Here is a 22,045-nt window from a genome sequence, read left to right as displayed (position 1 = left end):
TTATCATGAGGAGCTCCATTTGTAGGTAAAACTCCTCCTCCCAGAATATTCCACTACAAAGCAAAAAGGAATTCTACAAAATAATAATCAGAATTCTGATATACACCTCTCTCCACTGCGTACACAATTAAACAATTAACATATTATTAACAAAAATAAAATGTCATTAATCCTGTTATGTACAGAAATATTTTAAAGAATATACTACCCCCTCTTAATGGTATCTTCTTATAAATCGATCCACGCATGCGCAGCCCTGGAACAGGCACTACTAAACTGGTCCCTGTTGCCATACCTAGGTTTGGGTCCTACAGGATGCGGGACAAACCATTTTGCCGAGGAGAAATCAAAACAAGGTATTTATTTGAAACACGTGAGTTAAACACCAATTAAGTTAATTTAACTTATTAAAAACAAAGAAAAACGGGTGTTTGGTTTGAGTTAATGTTTAATTTTGACCAGATGTGAACAACCTTACTTTACTCTGTGTGTGCACCCACAGAGCAAGCAAAGCTATCCCCGGAATTTCCAGGCTAGATAAAGTTTGTTTACGTTTGAAATCAGATTGATCGTTTTTGTTTGGATAGTGAAATGTTTGCGTATGTGTACGTGTATACTACATGTGGATACCTCATGAGTGCCAGGTGATCTGGTAACGGAGTCTCCAGTCACAATGGTAGTAGGATTCATATTTCAGTATCACACAACACAGTACAAATCCACACATTTATAAGCATAAATTAGATCTTTACTGCGTGCTAATTTGCTTGCTATGATTTTCTTTAACTGACTGCACTGCTAACTAACTGGGACTGTAATGCTAACATAGACAAATGGAAATATATTTTCATACTTACTGTATAATATTGCTCTTGTATTTATACCAAAGCTGCCATAAAAAAAACAATAAAGCAACTCCATGACTTCGTAGTATCAAGAAGTCTGAGGTGTTTGTTTCAGAACTCCACATCCCTTCCTATAAGAACACGCTTCCTGATTTCAGTCCAGAATGCACTTCTTATTTTCCACTTGTGTCCTAGTATCTCTGTTGACCTTTCTGACTTCTGGGTTGCCTCTATCAGCATCTTTCAGGATTCCTCCCATAAAATATTGCTTGGGCTCTGTCATCATGTGGTCCGGATTGTTTACTGACTCCACCTGCGGCGAATGCTAGTGTCTCATGTTATCTGATTATATAGTGCTGTACACCGCTATTTGGATGCTTTCTATGAAGGATTTATGAAATCACAAAATGATAAACACACTGAAAAACTGAAAGCACAATCTGACAATTTGTAGACAGGTTCCGGCAAAAGTCTTTTTTTGGGGAAGTGTCGACTAACTTTGCTCACCGGCTGGGTGCACTTTTTTTCCTTTCTTCTTGGCAGATTAGCTCTAGCTTTCTCAAGATGCTCAGGAATCACTTATGACAGCAGCTTTCAAGTCTTTCCATAGATTCTCAATAGGGTTCAAGTCAGGACTTTGAATGGGAAACTCAAACACATTCACTTTTGTATTCTGAGGCCACCCCACTGTAGTTTTGTATCACTGCAGTGCTGAAAGGTGATTTTTTTTTCTCTACACTTGGCCAGTATATCACTCCAACTGTGCTCCCGTCAGTCTTGACAATCTTCCAGGTCCTTGATGCAAAGAAGCAGAATTGTAATATGATGCTGTCATTGCCATACTTAAAGACCGTGATGGTGTTGACTGAGTGATACACAATGCTGGGCTTGCATCAGATGTAACCATTGCATTTGGACTGAAATAATCCAGTTGTGTCTTGTGTCTTTATTGCAAACTCTATGCGTGGTTTGAGATGTTTTTCACCAGCCCCTTTTGTGGAGTGATTGGAATATTGTTGACTCAAGGACATTTTCTCCTGTTTCAGCCAATGAGCTCTGTAACTCTTCTAAAGTTGCCTTTGGCTTCACAGTGGCATCTGTAACCAATTACCTCCTTGCCCAGCTGCTCAGTGTAAAGGAATAACCAGATATAGGCAGTGTCTGAATACCTTCTACTTCTTAACTATCAACCTCACCATGCTCAAAGACATATTAAGAATCTTTGAAATGTTTTTATATCCTTTCCCCGATTTGTGCTTTCATCTCTGATTTGTTTTGAAAGCTACTTGGTCTTCATAGTTGAATCGTTGCTTGAAATTCACTACTGGTCTGAGGGACTTTACAGAGATACATGTAGGTCTGAGATATGTCTATGTATTTATTCTGAAATCACATCAACCGCTATTATTATACATATTTAGGTTAGCCACGGAAAAGAGCTTGATTCAATCACAAGTTTCCACTTTGCTTCATATTATGTGTTATACTGTATGTGTTATACTGTATAGGTGTTAGTGGGGCCAGCAGGGGGCGCTCACCCTGCGGTCCATGTGGGTCCTAATGCCCCAGTATAGTGACGGGGACACTATACTGTAAACAGGTGCCATCCTTCGGATGAAACGTAAAACCGAGGTCCTTACTCTCTGTGGTCATTAAAAATCCCAGGGCGTTTCTCGAAAAGAGTAGGGGTGTAACCCCGGCGTCCTGGCCTAATTTCCCATTGGCCCTTACCAATCATGGCCTCCTAATAATCCCCATCTATGAATTGGCTTCATTACTCTGCTCTCCTCCCCACTGATAGCTGGTGTGTGGTGAGCGTTCTGGCGCACTATGGCTGCTGTCACATCATCCAGGTGGATGCTGCACATTGGTGGTGGTGAAGGGGAGTCCCCACTACCTGTAAAGTGCTTTGAGTGCAGTGTCCAGAAAAGCTCTATATAAATGTAAGCAATTATTATTATTATGATAATATTTTTTTTTGTATTTTGCTTTGAAAGTCTGGGGTAGGTTTTGTGTATAACAAAGCTTTATTGCTATTTCCAAGATTAATTGCTATTACTATTTATTTATTGCTTTAAACTGCCAAACTTTAAAGCAAGAAAATGTGAAAACAGTGCAAGGGTCTGAATACTTTAGCATGTCATAGTATATTCTTCAGTAGAATACACCTATTGCAGTTACATTGTTTTGTAACAATGAACATTGTGACTACAGTTGCACCATTGTGTAGAAACAAAACAGCAGTAGTAGCAATAGCAGTAGTAGCCATTATAGCAACTGTAGCTGAAGTAAGAGGGGTACAATAATAGCAGAAGTTGCTGGATTCAAATATTCTGAACAAAGGCTTTACAGAGTAACAGCACCTCAAGTTCTAAATACAAAACGTCACAGATAAAATTCTGATTATCCATTGACGTCACGTGAAAAAAAACATTTTCAGTCTCGAATCTGTTATCGAAAAACGAGACTTACTGTATAATCATTGAGGGAACATTGTCACGTTATGGTTTGAACAAATATATGTACTTAACGTGAAACTTTGACCAGGGCAAAATAACCAGAATTAATTTAAACAAGAAAATTCACATTTTTAATGTAGTTCAGTTTTAATATATCAGATTTTTAAAAAAATACTATATACATTTTATTTTGCTTACAGTGTATACTGTATCTCTGAAGTGTTTCAAACACGTAAAAGGCGATTCCACATTACCCCACTAGATGGACTTCTTTGAAAATGAATAGAGTGACATTTCAGGGTACTGTACTTGGTTTTGTCCCTACGTAAAAACAGACATTGCGTGAAGGAGAAGATGGTTCGTTTTGTTTTGATTCAAAGGCAGCCTGGGGTGTTATTTCATTTTACGAAATGCTTTTTACATATGGAAAAAAAACAGAGGTATACATGTTACCGTGTATGCCCTTTTCGAAGAACCCAATAACACATAAACGAAATCCACTGCATGCGATCTATCTGCCAATGAAACTCTCAGTCCACTATGCTAAAGAAAACAAACAATGTATATATAGATTCTATGTGCGAAAACCGAAAAGCCATTGATCTTATTAGTGTGGTGGAAGCAAGGAGTTAACTTGTATCAGCCGAATCAGCTGCCTGCTTTCCCCTCCTACGCCGCTCTGTTCAGAGCCTACATAAACAAACCACAAAATCTGCCTACCCCAGTCAAGAGTTTCCTTGCTCGTGTAGTTCGCTGGAATTCAGTCTTTGCAGTATCACAGCAATGGCTTTGGCAGATACCACACGTGGAATATCTAATGGTGGAAACTCAGGCTCTCTTTTTCCTGAAATCGTTGAGCTTAATGTTGGGGGGCAGGTATACGTGACTCGACATACAACTTTGATCGCCGTCCCGGACTCTCTTCTCTGGAACATGTTTAGCCAGAGAACCCCCAAGGAGCTGGCTAGAGACAGCAAAGGGCGCTACTTTCTGGACAGAGACGGCTTTCTGTTCCGTTACATTTTGGACTACCTTAGGGATCTGAACCTGGTTCTGCCAGATTACTTTCCGGAGAAATGCCGGCTGCAGAGGGAAGCCGAGTTTTTCCAGCTGCACGACTTGTCCAAGCGCCTGAGCCCCAAAGTGAGCAAAGAGAACTCAATCAGCGAGGAGATCTGCCAGAGCGACACCGAGGAAGCAGCGCTGCTCGGGGGGGTCGGGGGGTCCAGCCTGGAAGCCTCCCGGGCTGTGTCCTCGGTGAGCAGCGTAAACCCTCGCTCCCCATCCCTGGAGTCGAGAAAGTCGGGCTACATTACTGTCGGATACCGGGGCTCCTACACCATTGGCAGAGATACTCAAACCGATGCTAAATTCAGGAGGGTAGCCAGGATCACAGTGTGTGGCAAGACGTCTCTGGCCAAGGAGGTGTTCGGAGACACCCTGAACGAGAGCAGGGACCCTGACCGACCCCCAGAGAGGTACACCTCCCGATACTACCTGAAATTTAATTTCCTGGAGCAGGCGTTCGATAAGCTGACGGAGTCGGGCTTCCACATGGTGGCTTGCAGCTCCACCGGCACCTGTGCCTACGCAAGTAACGACCCCAACGAGGACAAGATCTGGACGAGCTACACAGAGTACGTTTTCTGCAGAGACTGACTTTGTCCTGCTCAAGATCCTGAAGTAAGACCAACTTCGGACTTTAAATGATACCAAAACATTTCGATAAAGTTTCTTTACCTTTGCGCTCTGTACCTATTTTATATTGATATATTTTTTACACTTATAGCCTCTACCCCACACTTATTTTTTACGTATAATCATTTAAGGTCTTGCTTCTTAACAGTGAAAATGGCTGTTACAATGTACGAGTGACGGTGAACATGTACTCTTTTGTTTATGTAGTTACTTTGAGTTGCATAACAAGACCTCATTTTATTACGTTGTCTCAAATTGTGTTGACATGCAAGAGAGGAAGTATGGTTTTCCTGTAGTTTTGTATTGTGTTCCCCAATATTGCGGCGTTTTCTGTTGTCCAGTAGCTTGAAGTACAGGTACTGCACAGTATGTTAATTCGGCACCTTTCTTCGGATGCGATCAGTTAGTGTGGTTGGTTGCCTTCTGATCTGAATAAAATGAAATAAGTAAAATCAATGGGCAACGGTTAAAGGCTGTCTTTAAATGTATATTTTAAAAATATTTTGTAATTATCTGGCGGTGGTTGATTGCCGCGCAGTTGTAATTTGGACAATTGCGTGTAATGTATACATTATTTCAGCAGTCGGGGTCTGAGTGTTGGTTTAGAAACACTTTTACTCAAGGTTTTTCCTGTCTAAGTCTGCGCTCTCCCAATGATATGTCTCCAAACGTATCACCTAAAAATGTAAAAATAATTGTAAAAGCCAGTAGCTGCCATCAGTTTCGTATTTTCTAAATGTATTTTCAGCCGTAGAATGACGACATTGCTGTGTTGTATCAGTGATTTGCAAACGAAGAACTAAGGACACTTAACTCTTAGTCCTTGCTCTCTTAATCATACTGAGTAGAAGAACTTTCTCCTCCACAGAAAGTATTTAGTCATTTTGTAATAATTCCTTAGGATTAATGTCAGTTATAACTGATGCACAATATCATTATACAACAATTAATGTTACTGTACACAGAGGAAAAAGCATTACTGTACGTGACAGCTTGTTGTCTAAATATTACAGGCTTGCATTTGTGATGACTTTTACTGTATATTGAAAGTTCTATTGCTGATGTGAGAAGTATTTTATGAGAAGATGTTAAAAAAGTTCACTGCCATTTTATGAAACATCTATATCGTTTTAAAAACGTAACATTTGGTAGCTATCGGCCAATTTTTTCCTCCGTAATTTGTAAACTGTTGTAAAATAAACATTTCTGTAGTTTCACTTTACCATTGAATATACCATTTCTTGATATTTGATTTATCAAGACTTTTATAAAGATTAATTTGTTAGTGACAATCTAATATAGGTTATATTAATAAAGCATTGGCTAAATTTTTAAATTTCTTGATTTGCAGATTTTTTTTTGATCATGAAGATCCTTAAAAATAGGGTTATCCTATTGTGGTCCTGCAGGGCTGGTGTGTCTTCAGGTTTCCTAGGTCCTTTCAGCTGTTTAAGACCTGGAAAAGGCTACTTAATTGGTTCAATTAAGCCATTAACGAGCTGACATAAGTCATTAAGAGCCAAGTTGGAAAGAAAGAACACAGACCTTCCAGGACCAGGATTTGACACCTCTGCATTAAATGATCTTCACAATGTGACCAAACGTTTTAAATCTTACACAGCTCTGAAGCCTTTTCAACCAAATTAAACATTTAAAAAATTTATTACATAGGCCTATATGTTTTAAAAGCATCTGGTTCTGCAATAACGTGTATGACTCTGAGCATTGTATTTCTAAAATTGTAAAAGTAGTTCAATAAACTCTTCCATTTCTGTGAAGGATTTCATTTTTTTTTTTACATGTATTATTACAAAGCAAGGGTGGACCAGAATTAAAGTGGACAGGAGAATGGAAGACCAGCCTGGGCGGGAATTTTTCACAACCTCTCTATGAGTTTATTTGAATACATCTGCTAGCTTCTCTCTTCTGATTCACACATTTTTCTTGTTATCGCTGGAACATTGGTTAGCAAAAATGAAGTGTAATTGGAACAGCCTCAAATGCATCTTTTGTGATTAACATTTTGCTAGGAACCTTTTGATTTTCTCCCTTGCTCATTAACAGTACATTCATGGGTTCCTTTCTCTGAATTTGTAAATGCATTCATGCCGTGAGAGCATTTTATGTTTTATCTGGAAACTCCAAGCATACATTAGTCCAATAATTCAGTCTCGCACAACTACAGTATAATTCCCTGAGCACAATAATATGTTAAAAATAAACTAAATACATATAGGTTTTTAAATGCATTGTGTGTATGTCTTACTGAGCAATTAATTACACCAGAGCAATATTTCTGGAACTGCAATAAGAAAATAACTGATCAGAAGCACATACCAATATGCAAAGAAATATAGGGGGATTAGTAGATCAGATTATTGTCCATAGATTTGTTTATATTACCAAAGAATTTAGAGATGAGGAAGATTGTAATAGTTCCTTTTTTTAGTATTTAGTGGACCAATTTAGAGGAATTTTAACCCTTTTCCTTAGCCCTTAAGGTTATGAATACTGGAAGAGAACCAGTAAACCTCAAGATAAGTACTGGCATAGGGTCTCTGCCTTAGATATCTATTATAGACATAGAAAGTGATCACTGCATTGGTCTGCTAGCATAGTATGATACTATTTTATCTTCTCCAGACATTTGAATTTGGAGCTAGTCAGTTTAATTTGATAGCAAAGGAATAAGTAAAGGTTAATTCCACCATATTTGTTTGTCACTTCATGGATTAAAAAAAAAATGATGCTCCAGATTAACGCAGGAGCCAGAGACCACCAAATTTCCAATCCTATAAATCGTTATATCATCACATCATCACAAATGATGTGGTGATAAAATGATTTATCATTGCACATCACACTGTCTCAGTACTTTGGCATAAACAAAACGACAATTGTGGTTAAATAATTAAATTGGCATACAAACAATCCAAAGCTTATCTACCCCCTGTTGTGCTGTAATGCCTAATTAGTCTTTTTCTGTTAATTGGTAGCAGAGCAGCAGATGTAGTTAAAGTACTGCACTTTGATGCACATTAATGTTGGTTTGATTACTTTTCACCATTTTTGTTTTCCATTTCCTTGAAATAAACATATTGCAGATATACTGTATGCTTAACTTCATAATGCATTTCTAGTATCTAAATCTCCCCTGTCTTTACTTATATAAATAAGTATTTTTTCTTTTCTTAGCATGCTACCCTGGGATACCCCTGGCTTGTGAGCACAGTGGTTTTAGTTTTCTCTTTATGTAAAATGTTTAGCAGATGTAGACAGTGATGAAAGTTTTAATCTACTGAAATGCAGTCAGGTTGCACCTGGGAGCTTTTTTAATGAAACGCTGACTGGAAAGACAATCAAGTTGACCTGAGAAACTTTATCATACCCTCCCAGTTCTTATACTTATAGCATATAATCATTAATGATATTCAGTGTGGGTGGAAAAGTACATATTATGGAATGCAATGGAGTTGCTATTTAAAGTAAATTTATTCTGTCTCGTTGTTCTTCTGGTGGAGATAGAATAACGCTGGGATTAAGTGTGTTCTCAGGCAATTTTATTTTAATTACCTTTTGAATTCATTGTATAAATATAGGGCACACATTAGTAGGAAACATCAAAGTGAAAATAAGTTTCAAGTTTTTAATGCGTATACTGTACTTGATCTGCACTTCTGCAAGTACCTGTACTGTAATGTTGTACCAATATAACTAACATAACCATAAAAAATAAATTGACTACATTTCTTGCAACTAATTTTGGTGACTTAATGAATGAACACTGAGTACAGGCCTTATCAATTTGTTTCTTTCTATTTTAGTAGTGATACTATTTTTTTATTAAGTAAAGTATATTTTACAGTGCAAGTGGAAAAGGTGATTCAAAAGGTTTGCCTAAAAAAGTATTTTATCTTCTTAGCCAAATTTAATATAATGATTTCCTTTATCAACCGATTAACAACTTTGATTGTTTACAGTGCTATCACAAAACAGATTGTGCAGATACTACCACAACGTTGATGTGTTCTTATTGTTGACTTTATAATGTGACCCCACATTATAAATAGTAAGACACAGATTTCTTTGTGAGTTTTGCATCTTCAGATCATAATGGAAAAATGTAATAATTGGAGTATGCTTAGGTGAATCTACTTCTGACTAACATGATAATGGTTCAGCATTCAATATGTCATTTGACAGGATGAGCCAGGAGTGTTACCCTGTTAAGGCTCTCTACTTTACCTCTTCTTTATTCTTTTTTCCTTTAAAAAATACATCCCTTAATTTTCCCTCGATCCCTTGATTTTGAATGAAAGGTTGCCAGTTCATTTTTTCTTGCTGATGAAACACTTTGAGACCTCTGTTCATGGCCAAGGCAAATGAATGCCAGAGTCCTTCACAAATCACTGGGCCCAAACGGAATTGTTCAGACTGGAATTTTATGGGTGTATACTTATAAATGAGGAACACATGCAGCTGTCCGGAAACCAGCCTCTATTAAAGCAGACTGGAGTTTGTATTGGACAGCCCATTTCTGCAGTGAAAGGGGAGTCTGTCGAAATACTTTAGCTGCGATCAGTCTGTTTGTTTTTAGAACAGAGGAGACCCGCATCTTTCTGATTTAAAATATGGGAGTAGGGGTTTTCTACAGTGTTTTCGCACAAACAGCGTATTAGTTTTTAATGTTGTACACTTCCATTGTTTAGGGAAGTAAGCAAGTCTGATTGGTCAAAAAGTGCAGTTTCAAACGAAGGACAATATCTGCAGTACTCCTAGAGTGTAACCTTGGAGTTTCATTGATGCCGCAATGAATGAAAAAAAAAAATCAAAATCAAAATGCATGTACTGTTTTTATGTGCATGAGTTGTAATGCTGGTATTTAAAATCAAAATGGAAAACAGTTTACTCAATCCCCTGACACTGCAAGCAGATGTGAGACCAAAGAAGAGGAACAGAATCCTTCTTTTGCTGGAAGCAGCTACCCTGTAAAAAACAATAAGCGAGAGCACAGCACTGATGTCATGCTCTGTAGGCTATTTTCATAGCTTTCTGTGTTTCTGTGTTTCTTTACAGGATAGTTCAAATCCAACAGCAATCTATTTCTGACTAAAATCACGACAATGGTTCAGAACTCGAAACTAAATGGTGACCGAAATTCTGATTTTCAAGTGCAAAGATTCTTTGATCATTTTTAAATGATATCTTCATCAAACTTAAAGCATATTTTTATATAAATCACGTAGGTATTTGATATGAAGTATACATCAACAATGATAATGACGGCAACAACCACCCGTTTTTCTCACAGTTCTATCAGACCTGTATTGTTATCTCATACTGTATCTTTCTATGCTGTAGCATGAGAGCAAATGATAGAAACACATTTTCTTGTCTGTTTTCTGTAAGTCAGAAGTGACTGCTTTTACACTGGACTTTTGTCGAAAAAAGGAAGTTTGAATGGGCAGCAGGCTAATTATTTTAATTTCTGTGATTCACTAGGTAGAATTCACAGCTTTCCATCTCAGAATGACACCTCTTTCAATTCCTGTCTGTAACTTGCTAAATAGATGTGCACCACAGTCAGTAATATACATTTAAACTACTTAAAATGCACAATTAAGAAATTGTTTTTAAACAGAATTTACTCTTAAAATTAAATCTGAATCATTCCAAACAGAAAAGTTTAATATCTTATCTTTTTTAATTCAGTTATAGTTTTTAATCGAGTTATGTTGAAGGGACGTGGCCTTATTCAGTCAACATTGCACAGCCATTCTAGGTCTAGCTTTGGGAATTATTTAACATCTGCACATATGAAGAGGAGAGGAGATGAAATCTTTGCTAGTAATGTATAGTTCAGTAATTCAGTTAGATCCTAATGAATGCGAGAGAGGGAGGAATGTATTATAGGTTATTCGGCATAACTCGCCTAGCTGACAGAATGGCAGTCTGACCATAAAGACAAGGCAGACCGAACCCACTCACTTTCTAGGTGAAAAGCTGCTATGGGGGTGTAAATGGGTGGTTGGGTAAGAGAGAGGTGCACAAAGGGAAGTACACAGGTGCAAGATATATATATATATGTAAGAAAGCAGAAGTGGCACTAGATTAAGATCTAACCTTCCTCCCCAACTTTATTAATTTCACTATTCATCACATGAATTAAAACAGCCTTTTCATGAAGGCTTAAGGGCATGTTGAAAATATGTTAAGGACTGTAAAATTCTGTGTTAGAGCACTAAATATATAGAAAACCAAGCAGATGATGCCATACCAAACATGGGGACTGCAGAAAGCAAGAAGTGAGTCACATGCTAATCTCTAGAACCTTCTGATAAAGCTTCCTGTAGTTTGCTAACTACTTAAAAACGTTCACTGTTACTCATACAATAAAGTGTTAACTTCATTTACTGGCTTCTTAACTTGTTTGGTGCAATCTTTTTTTCTCTGGTGTATTCAAGAAGCAATCTAAGTGTGCAAGCCATTTTCATATTTGCTTACATGTGTAGCATAGCTACAGCATTTCCCTTTCCTGTCTAACGAGCAAAGTATTCAGATTTCCTTTTTGAGGAGTTTCACAGAAGTACTGATTGTGGTTTTCATTTCAATCATAGTTTGACAAAGTAAAGAGAAGGAAAGTTATGACCAACATGACTACTTTCAAAGGTCTCAGAGTACAATTTTTGTTGCTTTTCGTGATGAGATTTACTGTAGTAACATGGCCTGGAATTCTAATGGGAGGGGGCAAGAAATGTTTGAATCTGTCAAGCTAGGTTGAAAACTACAGTACTTTATTTTGCAATGGTACTTGTGTAAGGTCACTCCAAATCATAACAGTGTAGTCTATTTTATTGTTATTGACATAGCACACTGGTACATTTTAGGTTCATCACCAGTGCCATAAAGACAGATGAGTATGCTACAATACAGTGCCTATAGAAAGTCTACATGCCCTTGAACTGTTTTAACATTGTGTGTGTTAGTGCCTTAGAGTTTCATGCATGTCTTCTAATTACTATTTTTTCTCACCTGCATACCAAACTCTACACTTTTAAGGGGAGTGTGGTGTACAAGGTTGTATTAGGATAAAATAAACTTTAAAAATATAAAATTTAAATATCATAATAAGATAACTCTCTTCATCTCAGAGAGTTAATAATTGGTATAAGCATCTTTGGCTTCTGTTATAGCTGAGAGTCCTTTGGGATAGATCTTTAGAAAATGTGCACAGCTAGATTTGACAATATTTGATTTTTGACAAAACACTTCAAGCTCTGTCAAGTTCTTTGAGGAGCATTAATGAACATCAGTCTTCATGTCATGTCACAAATTATCAATTGGATTTAGTTTGGAATTCTGACTGCGCCACTCAAGGGAAAAAAAAAACTTTTATTCCTAAGCCACTCAAGTGTGGCTTTGGCTGTGCGCTTCTTAATTTCTTAATTCCTTACACTTATATAGCGCTTTTCTGGACACTCCACTCAAAGCTCTTTACATGAAATGGGTGCTCCCTTCTACCCTCACCAAGGTGCAGCCCCACCTGGATGATGTGACGGCAGCCATAGTGCGCCAGAACACTCCCCACACACCAGCTATCAGTGGGGAGGAGAGCAGAGTGATGAAGCCAATTCATAGATGGGGATTATTAGGAGACCATGACTGGTAAAGGCCAATGGGAATTTTGGCCAGGATGCCATGGTAACACCCCTACTCTTTTCTAGAATGCCCTGGGAGGTCCTCGGTTTTATGTCTCATCCGAAGGATGGCGCTTTTTACAGTATAGTGTCCCCGTCACTATACTGGGGGATTAGGTCCCACACAGACGACAGGGTGAGTGCCCCTTACTGGCAGCACTAACACCTCTTCTAGCAGCAACCTCAGCTTTCCCAGGAGGTACTGGTCAGGCTCACACCTGCTTAGCTTCAGTGGGTTTCCAGTTGTGAGTTGTAGAGTGATATAGCTGCTGGCAACTATACGTAGCTATATGTATCTATATTTATAACGTCTTGTTGTAATGCTGAAAAGTGAACTTTCATCCCAGTTTCAGCTTTCTTGCAGAAATCTACAGGTTTTCCTCAAGGACTTTTCTATTCTTCTCGATACATTTTCCCTTCTATCCTAACTAGGGCCCCTCTTCCTGCTGATGAGAAACATCAAAATTTCATGATGGTGCTACCACCATGCTTCACAGTAGTGATGGCATTCTTTGGGTAATGTGCTATTTTAGTTATGTGTCAAACTTAATGATTTATATCTATGTCAAAAGGTTCCATTTCAGCTTCATCAGACTGCAAAACTTTTTGCCACATGGCTACAGAATTTCCTGAATGCTTTTTTGCATAATTCAAATGAGTTTCAAGGTTGACTTTCACTAGTAATAGCTTCATTCTTGTGGTCCCATACACCTTCCATTTAGTAATCGTCTGTGCTGTTCAAGGATACTGTATTCAAGGACTTTGAAACCCCTGATCTGTCCTTTACCTAACTTTGTCCCAGTGTACTTTTGAAAGCTCCTTGGTGCTCATGGATGAGTCTTTGCTTTGAAATGCACTACCCTGCTAGGGAACCTACTGTACACTGCTAAATGTATCCTGAAATCACTACACTTTAACATCAATTAACTTTGTGTGTGATTTTGAAAGCGGTTAGTTAATTCAAAAGTCTTATTACAAGGGGGATGGACACTTATCTAATAAAACTATTTCTTTGAAAGGGGTATAGACTTTCTATAAGCACTGTATATTGCACAGCATTTTGCTTATAGGTAATTCTGGCTTTTACTTGAACATAAAATAAGAATATGAGAAAAGGCTATGATGAGGACAGACATCATTGTTAACTTTCCTATACACTATTTGATTCTATCAGTGACAGCTCTTTTTTTTTAAAGATCACAATGTCTGTCTCTTCATTTTGAAGACCTCAAAGAAATCCAACCATTTTCTATAGCTGCTTAGCCCAACATTAAGTTATTGCATTCTGTCCTCGTAGCTTATCTCTTAAATCCCTGGAATGAGTCTTATCTCTTCTAAGGCTCCTATTCTTTTATAATTGCGAGGAACCTTAGCTGTATGTTATATTCCAGACATGGTTCAAAAGATGAAGCTTCACATTAACCCTTCTGACTTGTATTCAACAATATTTGCTAGCTATCCAGGCTTTCTATATTATTTTTATTGCTTCTCTCTAAAGAGTAGTTGCTGGAAACACTGAATTTCCTACAACTTAATCTTGTTGCTGTTGTAAACTTTCTAATTCTGCACCTCCTATGTTAAAATGTATTTTAAGTTTGCCTTATCTGTATGCACAATTTCACATTTACTCATGCTTTCAAAATAAACTGACAGGATAGAGCCAGTGACTTAAGGATTAACAATACACCATTTGCTGTACAGTTGCAAACAATCATATCTGGGCAGATAAAAAATGAATTGAGGAAAAAAGAGAATCAGATTAAACGATTAAAGTCATATACTATGAAGGATTCCAAAATGTTTTTCTCTCAATGGAATTTAGTGGGAGCCTTAGGTAGGCCAGATTGTGAAAGAACAGAGTGGAATTTTTCCAGGACACTGGGGCTTAAAAGTAGTCAGGACCTCAGTTTAACATCTCATCTGAACAATGGCACTTCCATAGTTTCTCCAGTCAGTGGGGCATTGATTTTGCAGATCGTGCTTCAGTATCAACACTTAAAACAACATCAACAACGACAAAGACAAAAACCTTGTTTTTTCTTTACAGTTCTCTCAGATGTCTGTCTTCTATAGACCTCAGATGCAAATGATAGAGACAGATAGAGATGTTTTCTTTTCTGTTTTCTGTAATAATCCAAATACCCATATAACTATATTCTAAACTATACAAGCTCTGTAAACTGTTTATAGGCTCATAAAAGTCATTCCTAGTCCATGAAAATTGCTTGTTTTTCCTGATTATAGGCCATTCTTATCTTTCAATAGAAGCCCAGAATACTTAGTTACTGTAGGAATGACAATTTATATAAATTATGTATTTGTGAATAACAATTTTAAGTGATAAAATTTGTTCACTTAAATTTAATTTTACGTGAACTACTTTAAAGACTCTTTTGGGCTTATAAGCAAATTGTATCCCATTGTACCATTAAAATTAACCATAAGAGGGGTGAAATTAAAAAGTAAATGCCACTTTCATTTTGGCCTAAGTGCTAGATGGTTCATAATATCTAAATTAATACTGTTCTGTGTGACCTAAACATTTGTCTAGGAAGCTGTTGCATGAACACAAAAAAGCAAATAAGGAAAAAAGAAAAAATAGCATAATGTAAATACACGTTTTGGACTGTTTCTGGAAATACATTTATTTACAACCAGCTAACCAATAAGTGCAGCAGTTTAACTGATTCAGACAAAGAGCTGAATAATCTTTCTTAGGCAGATTATACTGTAGATCAGAGATTGAGAGTGGTTAGCTTCACTTTTGTTATTTCCTTTATTCTATCAAATTAAAAAAGATGGCATCTTATAATACCAAGTTAACAGTGTAATTGGAGCAGATTCCAAAAACTACATTGGAAAACGTTTATCATTAAAAAACCTTTTTTACCACACAATTACAAACTCTTTTTTCCTGGCACAGATTCAATGAATCATTGAAGTCTAAAGATTTTCATTTTTAGACAATAAAAGGTGTGTATTCCACTGGTGTTAGAAAGATAATAATGGGTATCCTCATTATAAATAAAGCCTCCTCCAATGTTAATTTCTTTAAAATGTCAGATATACAGTATGTGAATATTGTTGCTGTCACAATGAATCACTAAAGGGTAAAAGTGAAAGGTGTCCAGCACTTCAGCTCAGATCAATACTAGATCTAAAGATGGTTTTCAGATGGTATTTTTTGCCACATGCATACACTGAATTGCACCACAGAAAATTGTACCACTGTACTAGCTAGCATTTGTGCACGAGTATAAGTGTTGCAAAGGATGCTGGAAGAGGGAAGGATATGTTAACCATGTTTTAATATTATGTCATGTTGGCCTCTAAAATATTTTGCATTTTTGAAGAAAAATAGAAAATGTATTGTTAGGTTTTCTGACTGTTTTGCCCAAACCTCTGTAACAGGTTAATTGTGAAACAAATCTTGAAATGTGAAAGAAAATGTTCTCCTTGGAAGCTCTTTACAAAAAGTAGCTGTATTTGATCCAGTGTTTTTATTTTGTTGCAAATGAGGACAAATTGATTGCCTCAAAAAAACGCTATCATGAAAATATTGATTTAGATTGTTTGGGATACAATTGGGGGTATTTGTTAATTATAGGGATTCATTGTTTGTCAAATATAGAGATTCCTTTCATAAATATACTGTGTATGAAATGTTCCAAATACACAATATATTACAATTTGTGCTGCAATGAAGGAAATGCGTGTATGAATTATATTAAAAAGTAGATGTTTTTAATAGAACGAAATATCACTAATAAACAATTTAAATATTTCAACAGTAAACTGTAAAGAGGAACATGCAGAGGAAACAATAGCATTAGTTAACATTTCAGGTATTAAGTTAAATTTTAAAAGCACTGTATTCAGCTTAAAGAGCCATAACAACACCAGAAAACTCATATCTTGAGAAGCACAGACCAAAACCTATGAATTAGTCAAATGAGAGTTGCTGTATATTTGCATGTAGAAACACAAATAGGTCACCTGACTAAAGCTGGAGCATTCACAGTACTGAAAAACAGAAACAACCTTTTAATGCAGACAGAAGTTCAGCATACATATCCATATCAAAAACCTCTGATACATCATCAAAAAAGGAACAGATAAGGGGATGTAAATCTATTGGGGATTTAATGTCTGATGCTGTTGTTGGTTACAAAAATAGAAAGTACACACACATAAATATGTAGAGGAACAAGTAAAGGATTATTCCATGCTGAAAAGAGAAGAAAATAAACACAACATTTCAACTGTGGAGCCTTCTTCAGGTGTGTGGAGCCTTCTTTGGGTGTCTGGTGACATACCCGAAGAAGGCTCCACAGCTGAAACATTGTGTTTCTTTTCTTTTCTTTTTTCAGCATGGAATAAACCTTTACATATTCCTTTGCCGCCTACGCATGCTGATGCAGCTACCTAGTTGAAATAAATATGTATATATGTAAGTGGGTATTTTAAAAAATCATTTCCAATTACTTACAGCAACACATACAAGCCACTCTTTGTTTTAAAGTTGTATTGATGTATTGATTCTAAACCTGCAATATAGATACAATCCTATACTTAATCAGTCTGTCTCTGTGCCAAGACAATAACATTAAATGAATTCTATGCATGCACATTGTTCATAGAAATTTATCTGAACAAACTTCCTAGAGACAGAATAATATGTATAAAATATAGTAAATATATAAATAATTCTTTAATCAAAAGCATTGATATGTGAATCAATATCCCTTCCTATATAGATTTAAAAATATTTAAGAATGTCAGTGTGAGAAATGTAAAGCCAATATTTAATTGTTTTTTTTTCAATGAAAAAGGTACTGTATTCCATTTTTTCTATTTACCTTTTAGAAATGTCTTATTGGTGAGCAGTTCTTTTTACTTTTTAATATAGTCCCTATGGATGGACATAATAATCCATTTTGACGATTTCACTTTTGACTATACTTGTGATACCATCCTGCTCACTTCAATACCCGGTTGTCAGTAGGCTGTGAAGTTATTTTTATTTTAGTACCATATGAACTAAAGATCTGTTACACTGATATCACTTGTGTTCCCCCCCCCCCCCCCGTCATGACACGGTACCTGCTATCCATTTTCTGAAAAAGCCCTCTTCCTACTTATCAGTATCTGTGTGGGTGTATGTATCTATATATGCAATGCAAAACTAGTATTATTCATTTCAATTACACCTTTTGTATTGTATTTGAATGTTGCAAAGAAAGGACTGTAAATATAGGTACTTGTTAGTGAAAAAGATCAGCAAAAAAGCACAGCAGTACGCTCTTTAGTTAATACAATGCGCACACATAGGGCAGTCTGGTAGCATTTGTCACTGATACTGAATGAAATTAGTTTTTGTGCTTGCACAGTTTACAGTAATTTGTACCAGGATCACTGTTCTGACCAAAACGTACTTTGAGGTAAGATTGGGGGTTACAAAACAGGTGCCCAAGAAGGAAAACCATGTTGTAAAACAGGGAAATGGAGGAGGCTTCATTAAAAAATATTACTACTTTTTTGGTAAATTGTGAACAGGAGGGTTGTGGGTTTTTTTAAAGTTTGAAATGAAAAGAGGTCTCTGAATAACAGCACACAGAGCTTTGCTTTTGTTATTAGGTTTGCAAAGGTCCACTTTGCATGTAACCCAATCTAATTTCTCTTTAGCAGTTACTTAGGTGTTATTCACAGTTTCGTAGATGGCAGGAAATAACCTCACTGGGGTATCAATACAGATCACACAGACATAGGTACACTTTATCCACAACCACATAGCACAATTGCATCGCCTTGTTGCATCTGGTCAGATTTTATCTTTCTCTGAAGCAGGCAAGATGGGGGATCGATGTTCTACCTCAATAAGTGCACAGCACCATATGTTATCTGGGAAAAAAAACTGTATATCACCTATAGGAAATACTTTTTTAAATAAAAGGCAAAGCACATAATGCAATAATCAGACAAATTAGAAAACGTGATTTTAAACAAGTTTCTCACTGAAAACATTTTCTGTTTTAATAACATTCTTTATGGTTTGCACTCTATAAACATTTATATGGAGAAGTTCATCAAATGTATATCGTGCGTAACAGAGTAACAACACAAGACAAGTTACAAATGACAGAAGACCATTCTGGCTGTCTAGCTTGTTGATTTCTAGTGAAAAAATAATTTCTGATTTCATCCAGCTGTTTCCTGAATGAAGCCAGGGTTTCAGGTTTAAGAACATGGCTGGACAGTATTTCACACTTCCGCAACCATTTGTATGAAAGTGAATTCAAATTCTCAATTTTACAGTATGTGTACTTCCCTGTAGGTTTCATGTGTGTTTATGGTTCATTTTCACTGTTGATTTTGAAGAAGTCCATTAGATTAACTTTGTCAATGCCTTTGACCTCAGGTTATCTCATAGTCATCTCTGTTCAAGACAAAAAGATTCAGTTCATTAAGCCTGCCAATTTAGAATAGTCCTTTAATGCTGGGAATGTAACTGGTGTCCACAACAGCAATATATTTTTATAATGTGATGACCACAAATGCATACAGTATTGTGAGTAAGGTCTTGTCGAGTACATCGTAGAATTTCATTTTAACATCTTTTATAGTCCTACACCTGATGTGAGATATAGTCCATCTTTAAAAATGAAGGCAGGTAACTTCTTTTGAGCCACACAATATGGCCCATTTCAACTCCGCCCACTCTAGGCATGAAGCAATAACAGAGCACATGACTCCCTTCTAGATGGGACACTAGTGCTGGTTCTCATTTACATATTTGATTGGACTAGAGCAATCAGGGTAAAGTACCAATCTAAAAGGTACTACAGTTGTGTTTGCAAACAGGGACCTATACCCATAACCCATAAATGATGAATCCAGAGACCTATCCTCAGTAATATGCTGCCCCCTTGAAAATGATTTATTGTCATATAAACGTTGATATCACTACAGCAGCAGAACAAAGCATGAGGTGGAGCTGGCAGTTTTGTCTACTTATTTGAATAATAGAAGTGCTGGATGGCCTTCTGACATTAGTAACAATTCATATACTGTACCGCAAGACTGCAGTATGTTTTGATGACTGCGGCCTCTTTCAACAATACATACAGCAAAAACCTCCCTGAAAATGTTAATTACAGAATCTTTTCTAGGAAAAGGCCTCCATTAGGACTCTGCAGAAAGGCGCTACAACAGTCTGCATTCCAGTTAAGCAAAAGCAAGCGTCGAAATGCACATGAAACACTGCACTTCGAAATGTATCTAAAAAACACCTACTCTGGTACATTCCAGTTAACCCTGTACAGACTGAGTGCTTCATCAAGCTAAGAAAATGTTAACAACCAGGATTCACGTTCAAACACTGCATGCTCACCTGCCTGATACAGCCCAGACATTAAACTGTAGTTTGTTCTAAATCTCAATGTAAAAAGTACAGTAAAGATTTTTATTATGCACTCTTAAGCTTAAAACTAATTTAATGTGGACCTTTGGCACTGGAGTTAATCTTGCTCTAAAACTGCAAGAGTGATTATGGTCTGTAGACTATGTGCATCTTTGGAGCTGTACCAGATTACATTGACAGTGTTAAGTATGGACTGCACAAGCATACATCCAGACTGAAAATACATCGCATGCAGATGGAATGGGTAGGAACAGTGCTGTATCTTTTTCCTTGCTGTATACTTAGCCTTGCTTAGCTAATATCTTGGGAACAATTAAAACATGCCTACAAACGTTAAGAAAGTTTCATCTTACAGCTTTTAGGGAGTCTAGGGATGTCTTGCTTTTCTATGTTCAACTGAGGATTGATGGAATAAAGACTTTTATGTCCTGTAAACGTTCAAATTGACAATTATCCTAAAAAAGCAGGTCAAAACGTTTTAAAGGTCATTGAAGGATTATCACTGAAAGCTTTTGCTTCTCACAGGAGTCTGCTGGGCTTACCTTAATGAAAACTTATTGAACCAAGCAATTTGTAATTTTGTATAAAGAAAATCCATTTTTTTTAGAAATGTGGCTGTCACATCTTTCATCAATACATACAATTTTTCTTTTTGAAAGGAACAGTAGTGTACAATGTGCATAAAATGTTCAATCATATGAAGGGGGGGTATTTAAAGGGGAACTGCAATGCTATTTTTATATTTCGGGGATTAGAATCAGCATTAATGAGTGCATTTCAAAGTCCGATTTATCAGTGGTAATTTATCACATGCAATTTAGTGGCTGTCTTAAGAAAGCTACTGTGAAGCAACCCATCTGAGTTGACTGTTTTTCATGAATAAAATAAATGTTGAGTAATGTTGGTATCTTGCCTGTTAATCAAAAGAGGCCCTGCAGAATAAATGAACCGGGGTATTAATGGAAAGGGTACTGTACATAGGGTACAGTATATTTGAAACTTTAATAGGTGGGTAAGTTATGTTTTTTATTAGCATTCATTATAGTACTTCAGCCTTTCACTATATCTATTATTCTTCCCCCTTACATTTATATAGCATAATAATATTACCTATAACTGTTTAAACTTCCAAACATGAATACTCCTATTGAGTGTAACGCTTTTTATGTTTCCAACTGGTGTGGTTTTGGGGAATTGTTATTATTTCTTCTTCAATTTCCTGACTGAAGATTGAGGAGATGACCAGGCTTAATACTAGTCAGGTTTCCTGAGACAGGTAAGACATAAAATATAAAATTTTGGTTCTACATCACCCAAAGTGTTACTCCCACTCACATATTCTAAATCTTCTTCTTTTGGAATAATTGCACCCACTGAGTTGAAAATTTGCACATTTCATCAATATCTGCTAACTAACTGCTGAGTTAATAATAAAAACCTAGTACTGTAGGTATCTTTGTAGTGAAAAAGCAAATTAAATACTTGATCCTGTGTAAACCAAGATAGCTGCCTGGCTACTTTTTTGTCTTGAAAATTCAACAGAATATTTCTTGGCAACCTCTATACAGACTGAAGTGAAACTTAATCACATATATATCTGCATGTAACACTCTGCACCTGTCTACATTAAAACTCCTAGTAAAGGCACTCACCCACATGCAGGTTGAGTTTAATGACCATAGTTTCAGTGGGGTCAGGATTCAGGTTACGTTACCTCTTACCAGGAATGAGTGTTTTTTTTTATAATGGACGGAAGATATTGTTTCTATTTTTTTTCACTTTACCATATTACAACACTCGTATAGAACATATAACTTGTGTGATATTGATTACTACAAGCAGAATTATGCCCATAAACATTTGCTGCCTTCTAGAAGGCAAAAGAAGTTTATTACAGAATTTAAACATGACAAGCTTTTTTTAAAA

General features: G+C 36.6%; 1 protein-coding gene across 1 annotated transcript; it reads left to right on the top strand.

Annotated features, from left to right (window-relative positions):
* Positions 1-4,001: 4,001 nt before the first annotated feature.
* On the top strand, positions 4,002-6,780 carry kctd12.1 (potassium channel tetramerisation domain containing 12.1). Its single transcript, XM_088913065.1, has one exon. The coding sequence runs from the start codon at positions 4,088-4,090 to the stop codon at positions 4,961-4,963; it is 876 nt and encodes a 291-aa protein (XP_088769191.1). The 5' UTR covers positions 4,002-4,087; the 3' UTR covers positions 4,964-6,780.
* The last annotated feature ends 15,265 nt before the right edge of the window (positions 6,781-22,045 follow it).

Source organism: Atractosteus spatula, chromosome 4, assembly GCF_055471065.1.
Source record: "Atractosteus spatula isolate fAtrSpa1 chromosome 4, fAtrSpa1.hap1, whole genome shotgun sequence".
Classification (NCBI taxonomy): domain Eukaryota; kingdom Metazoa; phylum Chordata; class Actinopteri; order Semionotiformes; family Lepisosteidae; genus Atractosteus; species Atractosteus spatula.
The sequence above is the reverse complement of the archived record's forward strand: the minus strand, read 5'-3'. Positions and strand labels throughout refer to the sequence as shown.

Bases quoted from the DNA above. Each gene is read 5' to 3' on its own strand.
- kctd12.1 (XM_088913065.1), top strand. From the start codon at position 4,088: ATGGCTTTGGCAGATACCACACGTGGAATATCTAATGGTGGAAACTCA.